Source organism: Pecten maximus, chromosome 19 (genome assembly GCF_902652985.1).
Source record: "Pecten maximus chromosome 19, xPecMax1.1, whole genome shotgun sequence".
Lineage (NCBI taxonomy): Eukaryota > Metazoa > Mollusca > Bivalvia > Pectinida > Pectinidae > Pecten > Pecten maximus.
The window spans coordinates 4,421,935-4,431,109 of record NC_047033.1 but is presented as its reverse complement, the minus strand read 5'-3'; the positions used below and the strand labels follow the sequence as shown (position 1 = coordinate 4,431,109).

Below are 9,175 nucleotides of genomic sequence, written 5' to 3'. Positions count from 1 at the left end.
GCCCGAGTTTCCTCTGGCCCTGACACAATGTCTGGTGTAGCCCGGGTTTCCTCTGACCCTGACACCATGTCGGTGTAGCCCGAGTTTCCTCTGGCCCTGACACCATGCCTGGTGTAGCCCGAGTTTCCTCTGGCCCTGACACCATGCCTGGTGTAGCCCGAGTTTCCTCTGGCCCTGACACAATGTCTGGTGTAGCCCGGGTTTCCTCTGCCATCCTCTGGCCCTGGCACCATGCCTGGTGTAGCCCGAGTTTCCTCTGGCTCTGTCACCATGTCTGGTGTAGGGCCATAGCGCAGTACAAATGAAGACGTGGAATTCTCCGACACCGTTTGGTGTCGCTAAGAATCTGGTGCAAATACAATAAAATCGGGCGTGACATAACACCTACCTTACAAACATAGATAAATGAGATATTTACCTGAAAACACCCAAGTATTCCCAAATCGGTGTTCTATCCGTATAGACTCTCGTCAAAATTTCACACTTGACTCGACGTCGGTGTTTAATGTTTTAACCTTGTTTAGAAATGTGAAACTGTTGAAATGCTGCATAATTGTGACATGTTTCCTGTCTGACGTTTGAGACCAGGAAGGTAATTTTAACCCTGCAATGACAGAATGATATTAATTGTTATACTATAGCAACTGAAACATATGGTATTGAATCATAATACTAAAGTAATTCTTTGTCTTATACGTCCCTCTGAAAAAATAGGAGTAGAGGTGTATGTGTGTGTTTAAGGAGGCTGTGGTATTTTTGTGATTTGCCTACGTATAAATTTGGTGAAAGTGGTAGATGGTGTAATATACCACGTGAAAATAGAATTTGCACTTTATGTAATTTAAGAGAAATAGGCGACCAATTTCATTATTTATTTAACTGTGATCAACAACTTACACCCAATTGCAGACGGAAACATATGTCTAGATAATATTATGATAGACCAAATACATGTAAATTTCATACATTATTCAATTACGTAACTCAAAATGAACTTATTTCATTGATATTTATTATTGATATAAATGAAATAATTATTTCACAATAATGACAATACTGATGTCCATCCTGTTTTACCATGCATTACTGTTATCCATTTGTTAATATTCATAATCTCTGCACTGTACTGTTTACGAGAATAAACAATTGCCATTGTGGTATCGCGGAAGGGACTTGGACTTTATAGTGCTACCTCACTGAAGTCCATTGTACACAGCAGACACCACAAACAGGACGCCCCCACCCGGTTACAAAATGCTGTGCGTCAGAGAGGAACAGCAACTACTGTTGTAGAGGTTCTAGTATTCTCGGTCAGGGGACAGAGCCCAAAGGGGACTTACATAGGCGAACTCTCAGCTAAAGGCCATAAGTGAGGCAGTGTCAAGGGACACATTGGGAAGGGGAAAAAACAAAACAAAAAAGAGAACAGATAAGATAGAAAATTAAGTTGCCTCTTACAAATCATGCAATGGGGGCAGCAGATGCCATTCCTATGCCTTCTTATAAATCATGACATTGGATGAACCAGTGCCATATTTTCTAAATCCGCAGATTACATTCTTCACATACAATGGATGGAATTTTAATGGTGAGGTCCATGATAACAGTGTGGAAGCGAATGACAGTGAGAGTGTCTCTGGAAACTGCGATTTCTTTACTGACTTGTGGGTGTACAAATAAGACAAGAGGACCCGTAAGATCGGGTTTTATGTAAAAGATGCGTATTATATTGTTGCTGAGTCTGAACGACGATGACCAGGTGCCTCAAACGGTTAGAGCGTCTGTCCGGCTGTTACATTTGCCCTCTCATATTACTGTTTAGAGATCGCCTGATATCTTCAGACGGAGCTGCATGTGTTATTAATCAAGTAAAAGAAAGTGAAAGAAGAAATAAATAAAGAAAGAAGGACACAAAAGAATTATCCATCAGTATTGTGTTGTTATACCGAAAGAAGAACACCAAGAATTTGTTGTTGTTGTTGTTGTTGTTGTTGTTGTTGTTATTGTTGTTGTTGTTGTAATTATCATAGCTTTTTATAGTCAGTAGGCAATTAGAAATGTCTTTTAACTCAGCTTTGACCTAGATTTGCATGGCGTGTCGCCGTGACCTATATTTGTATGGCGTGTGAAGTCGATGAAGTAGATGACGCTCACTATACCGGACACCTGGTCCTATTCCCTCTGTACGTTATCATGAAAGTCTATATTTTGTTCCTATTTGGACCTCGTCTTATCTATTCTGAGTTTTGATTTTTGATTTTTTCTTAGAGTAGTAGTTATTTCAATGTAGTAGAACTTCTTTTTATTGTACATCTGTCCTTCTACTGGTTAATGTTTAGCTATATCCCAGATCCCGATCACAACCAAATGAGTCCGGATCTACTTTGTGTATGGCCCTTAACGTGAACTCAGATCCACGTGATGTTTGGGGAATAACCTACATAAATTAAACCTACTGGTTGATTGAAGGGGCGCAACGTCCTTGTTCCGGTTATAGCCGAGCTTGTGACACTTTACGACTACATTGTAAGTAAAGCCATTTAATACCAGGCAGTGAAATAAACAAAACATGTTTATATTGGATCTTAAATGAGGATTTATTTCATTGGAAATTTGATGAAACGAGTCTTGTTTTTATTTTATTTTTATTTTTCTGGAGTCTTTAATATAAAATGAAACAAGATTTAAGATAATTATTTATCGCATCACTCTGAAAACCTACATTTCTTCTGACAGGTTTGAAAATGGAATTTGTTTAAAATCAAACAGAGGCAGCCCTTTTGATGTCATGTCAATGCCTAAATTTTACCGTCAGTTTCGAATGGCTCAGCCAATGAAAATTTGCCAGTGATATTTTACACATATGAACAAAAATCATCCACGGCGAACTCACAGGAAAACAGGCAGAATATTTGATAAATGTAGGTTAGTGTAATGGTGGAATGTCTATTTTCTTGAGAACTTTGATCAATGTCCGATCCATCACGACCAGCAACATTCCTTTAGAATCCATCGCCGCGGCCGTCACGCTCTGTGATTCCATTTCTGGCACGGTTGATTTCGTCACGCTAGTAGAACAATCTACATACCGTCGTATTCGGAGGATATTTCTCTGTCCCGATTGCACGATAAGTAGATCGTTATTGACGTCAAATGCAAGGGCGTGGTTTATAAACAATCTCACATTCGATTGGTTAAACGAGCCTAGCAAAGTTCCGCTATTGGATAAAAGCAGCACCGTCCGGTTGCCATGGTCAGACACAGCCACATCGCCGTTTGAATTCACAGCGACTCGGAAAGGATATTTAAATAAGTTTTCGTGTGTGACCTTCGACCACTTGATACAATACACATCTTGGGAACAAATGCACTTTGAACACCTGCTTCCCGCATTAACGTGCATATGGTAACGTGTGAAGTGGTAGCACCCGGAATATGTATTTCTCGGGCATGCCCGGCAATGCCGTTGAATAGAATACCGCATTACGCATGCGCCATGACTACAGCAATCCTGTCCTATCTGGTTGGTGAGATCAGGAACCAAACAGGCAATCAGGCAGTTGTCGATAGGGCTAAACACTATCCCTCGGACAAAGGTCGGGGTCACCAATAGAGTGTGTAACTGTAAATATAGATATATATGTTAATAAGTTTAACAATTAGCTTTAGTGTACCTTAAAAAAATAACATAAAACTTTCAAATCAAGTGTGAGGCATCGTGTTTTTTATCTTAGAAAATCGTACTCTAACCGGGCCTCGTTCTACGGCACCGAATCGCCTCGCCAAAAATACCCGCATCCATTACCACTATGCCAAGTCCACATCCCTAAAAAGAGATGCGTCCATGTCGTAGTAGCAAACAGATGTATGCATATTTTCACTTCGATTTCAAAGTGACGAACTGATATATGTACAATTATATTTACACTGCTTTGCGTTGTCTTAAGCTCGTGATACAAAATAGTTCTGTTAAAAGCTTTTGACAAATGTTCAATTTTTGAAACAGTTTAAACCTTTTAAACGTTAATCAAAGATGCTGTGAGTAATTAAATTTCTGTATAAGTTTTTAATTCTAATTTGATTTTACATTTCGAATATATCCGCCTACCTGCATTGTCCTGGTGAGTACTTTGATACACCTTGCTCTAGGACACGAGATATATAGAGTCCCGTCTTTGGAGCTCGTGATGTCATCAATCTCCATCCTAACGTCAATCGAATCGATCGCGTTACCATGGTAATCATAAAGTTTGACGATGTTGCTGTTTTGAAATGTAATCCAAATACTGCCGTCTTCGTTTGGTAAAATATTCGATATCGGTTTTCGCGATGGAGAGAAACTCGTCGCAAGTGTATATGGAGGAGACTGTTTCTTTTTTCTTCCCTCGTTTTTCATGTTTTGTTCTCTCCCCGACCATCTTCGACTACGGACACAATCCTCACATGACGTAGCTCCCCGGGATTGTTGGTGAGCACGCGAATTTGAAAAGTGAACATATTTTAAGACATTTCTTGGAACTTTAACGAATTCCTCTTCGTCATCGTCGCTGCTATCATCTTTGTGATACATAAGTCTGCCGTTCATAATAAGGGATTCGTTTGTCGTTAATATTGAAGTCACTCTCTCCGACAAGCTGTGAACTTCAAAATCAAGATCTTTTAAAGGCGTAGCGTTTACGGTCGTTTTTTTACTTCCGGTTAGTGGTACTTCCGATGATATTAACACTTCCTGTAAATCACTGTCCGTATATTGTGGACAATCACTTTCGTCGGAGAGGGAGTCATAGTTCAGGTTGACAAGTACATCTTCGCCCTCTTTGGAAAAGTCAAAACTCTCCATTTCGTCATCTGTGGCCAATGTCGACATACCAGAATGATTCGATTCACTTTGTTGTTCGTCGTTCTCCTTCACATTGACAAAAAGGGGGTCAAACTCCTCCAAGTATTCGGATAATACAACTTCATTGGAAGAAAAGTCTGTTTGAACAGACTTAGAACATGTATTGGAGATACGTACAGGCTCTAGTAAATCATCACCGCCGTTCTCATCTTGATAAGAATTTTCCAAGAATGCATTTATGTTGTGTTCCGATACCTTATCTTGGCTGTCATATAAATCTGGCAAACGGAACATACTGTTTTGTCGAAAATAGCTGTCAAGACATTTGGTATGTTGTGTTTTACCCTGAGATTGTCCATTTGACTGGCAGTAGGTACGAAGGTTTCTCGTATATGAATCCATTACTTAATTTCCGTTTAGTGTGTGCGTGTTACATTATATATATATATTCATGTTGGGTTTTCAACGATTACTCATAAACACGAGACGAATTTATAGACTCAGCGTTATATCAGGAAGATTGAAATACAGTTGTTTCTCATTTGTTATCTCCAAGTATGGGGACTATCAATCTAATATTTCTATTAGTTCTTTTGCGGAAGGAAAACAAATAGCTATCACGTGCAAACACCCTTTTCGTGAACTCATTCTCGCGTGCTTCATTTACATATGATCGTGTCGATCTCGTTACAAGTGTATATACATGTAGTACGTGTTATATGATACATGGAAAATTACTACAATTATGACGCCTCGTACACGGACTTGTCACGAATTCCCAACCCACGGTCCATGTATGTGTGTGTGTGTATTATAGATGGCAGGATACTTATACATATGTGTGTGAGGGTGTGTATGTGTGTGTGTGTATTATAGATGGCAGGATACTTATACATATGTGTGTGTGTGTGTGTGTGTGTGTGTGTGTGTGTGTGTGTGTGTGTGTGTGTGTGTGTGTGTGTGTGTGTGTGTGTGTGTGTGTGCGTGTGTGTGTGTGTGTGTGTGTGTGTGTATTATAGATGGCAGGATACTTATACATATGTGTGTGAGGGTGTGTATGTGTGTGTGGGGGGGGGGGGGGGTGAGGGTGTGTGTGTGTGTGTGTGTGTGTGTGGGTGTGTGTGTGTGTGTGTGTGGACCATGTATCTATAATACATGTACATGTATATGGACCGTGAGTTGGGAATTTGTGCCAACTCCCTGAGGCCTCTTATATTTAAACAAGAAATATCTTTTAAAAAGATAAACGGCATAGTTTTAATGACGGTGGTTATAATTATGTTAACTGCTGGTGAAATAATTTAATGAATCAATGCGTTTCATGACAGATAACAAAATTATACAGTTTGAATCAGTTTTGGTAATAATAAGATTGCATTTGATTCAGGAATATAATTGTATTAATGTGTCATTTGAAAAGATACATCCACTTATTAGGCTTACTAAGATATTAAGCTTAACTTTGTTTCGTTTTTAACTGCATGTCTGCATTTTGCATTTACCGCTACATTGACCAATCACATACTTCATCTTGACCAGTTACGGCACCTGTCGCGTCATATCCGGGGCCAAAAGAATATTATACGGCTATGCCGAAAAAATACAACGTATACTGTAACGTTATTTATGCAACGGAGCTTGAAACTTTCTGGGTCATATCGGGTCGCGATAACTCTCTCAGTTAGAGTGCCGGTCATTTAACTTCAGGTGAATATCTTAGGTGAGTGGTTCGACGTTTCTTATACTCGGTTTGGGTTTCTCGGGAAGCAGAGAAACGGGCAGGTCTGTGCTGCCTTGGAAATGACATTGGGAAAGACAGCTTTACCCCAATTGCTATAGATGGCATGCGAAGGGCATCCCGTATGTTTTTCAGTGATGTAGTCACCAACTACTACAATAAGATACCAGTCTCAAATAACCCTGGCTGTATACGGGGCGATAAACCAAGCAAACAATTTCATGTAAGTGTATTAGGGCACTGCTGGTCAGAACTTTAATCGTTATTATCATCAATAAAGAGTAATGATGATCGATTTGATATAAGACTTGCTGTTGAATATATTGACACAATAAACATATTCATACTAACCTTCCTCCAAAAGTTTCTGCTTCCCTTTTCCTCTTAAGAATTTAAAGTGAATAAACAAAAGATTACACCCCGAAGATTTTCTAACTTCCGGTTTTGTGAGCGATATTTTAGGACGCTGTAATGCTCTCTTCGTTTATTTAATATTTATTTCATATTCATTTGTATATTGATTGGGAACATGTGCTAATTTTCTGTGAGCCGATTATAAATCTGAGAGGTCACCCATGTCTAATGAAAAGGAACTACACATACATAACAATAGGCCCATGAGCCTTAACGTTTACCTGGATTTTGATATATTTTGGTAGTTTTGATTCCTGTGACCATGAATATGAGGTCAATGTGTTCACTCCAGTATGCTACGTACAGGTAAAATATATCGTTTCTATGTGTGTTGATCCTCCAGAAGACGTTTAAAAGATTTTAGCATATTTGAGCCTTGTGGCCGTAAATGAAGGTCAAGGTCATGCTCATTAATCTGAACAAACATTGAAGCCCTTTACCCAAGCATGCGTTAGGCCTAATATCACATCTCTAGGCCTCTTGGTTAATGAGAAGAAGTTGTTCAAAGATTAAAGCATATTTGACCCCTGTGGTCTTGAAAAAAAATCAAGGTCATTCGTTTGAATAGATTTGAAAACCCTTCATCCCAGCATGCTGCATACCTAATATCAGGTATCTGGGCCTCTTGATTATTGAAAAAAAATTAACACATTTGACCCTTGTGACCTTGAATGAAGGTAAAGGTCATTCATTTAACAATCTTGATAACCTTTCACCTCAGCATGCAACAGGCCTAATATCAGGTCTCTGGGCCTCTTGGTTATTGAGAAGAAGTAATTTAAAGTTTTTAGCATGTTTAACCCATGTGACGCTGCATGAAGGTCAAGGTCATTTATTTGAACGATCTTGATAGCCCTTTATCCCAGCATGCTATATGCCCAATATCAGGTCTCGAGGCCTCTTGGTTAATGAGGAGAAATCATTTAAGATTTTAAGCATATTTGACCCGTGACCTTGAATGGAAATCAAGGTCATTCATCTGAACTATCTTGAAAGCCCTTCATCCAAGCATTCTGCAGACCTAATATCAGGTCTCTGGGCCTCTTGATTTATGATGGAAAGCCATTTAAAGATTTGAGCATGTTTGAACCCTGTGATGTTGCATGAAGGTCAAGGTCATTCATATGAAAAATCTTGATAGCCCTTCACCCAGCATGCTATATGCCTAATATCAGGTCTCTTGGCCTCTTGGTGAATGAGAAGTCATTTAAAAATTTAAGCATATTTGATGCCTGTGCGCTTGAATGAAGGTCAAAGTCATTCATTTGAACAATCTTGATATTCCTTCAACCCAGTATGATACATACCAAATATCAGGTCTCTAGCCCTTTATTGGTTATTGAGAAGAAGTCGAAAATGTAATTTGTTTACAAAAGGATGACGGACTTCGTCTCTGGTGACCTAAAAAGCCATGCATGAATAATCCAGTTACCGACAACTGAATGGTAAAATGTGTGGCATTCATATATCCGGTAATTAGAAAGTGAATCAGGGAGTAGAGGTACACTGCAACTGGATGGTAAAATGGGTGGCATTCATATATCCGGTAATTGGAAAGCGAATCAGGGAGTAGAGGTACACTGCAACTGGATGGTAAAATGGGTGGCATTAATATATAATTGGAAGGCGAATCAGGGAGTAGACATACACTGCGACTGGATGGTATAATATGTGGCTTTAATATAACTGGGAGGCATATCGGGGGTATACCTGTGACTGTGTGGCTTTAATATACCTGGGAGGCAAATCGGGGGTATACCTGTGACTGTGTGGCTTTAATATAACTGGGAGGCATATCGGGGGTATACCTGTGACTGTGTGGCTTTAATATAACTGGGAGGCATATCGGGGGTATACCTGGGACTGTGTGGCTTTAATATAACTGGGAGGCATATCGGGGGTATACCTGTGACTGTGTGGCTTTAATATAACTGGGAGGCATATCGGGGTATACCTGTGACTGTGTGGCTTTAATATAACTGGGAGGCATATCGGGGGTATAACTGTGACTGTGTGGCTTTATTATAACTGGGAGGCATATCGGGGGTATACCTGTGACTGTGTGGCTTTAATATAACTGGGAGGCATATCGGGGTATACCTGTGACTGTGTGGCTTTAATATAACTGGGAGGCATATCGGGGTATACCTGTGACTGTGTGGCTTTATTATAACTGGGAGGCA

The 9,175-nt window shown here is 39.7% G+C and overlaps 1 protein-coding gene across 1 annotated transcript; it reads right to left on the bottom strand.

Moving 5' to 3' along the window:
• Window positions 1-2,578: 2,578 nt before the first annotated feature.
• Window positions 2,579-5,393, bottom strand: LOC117317990. The gene is made up of 2 exons (XM_033872958.1): window positions 4,109-5,393; window positions 2,579-3,622 (listed from the first exon to the last, which is right to left on the bottom strand). Exons 1-2 carry the CDS (start codon window positions 5,240-5,242, stop codon window positions 2,927-2,929), a joined length of 1,830 nt encoding a protein of 609 aa, XP_033728849.1. The 5' UTR covers window positions 5,243-5,393; the 3' UTR covers window positions 2,579-2,926.
• Between the last annotated feature and the right edge of the window lie 3,782 nt (window positions 5,394-9,175).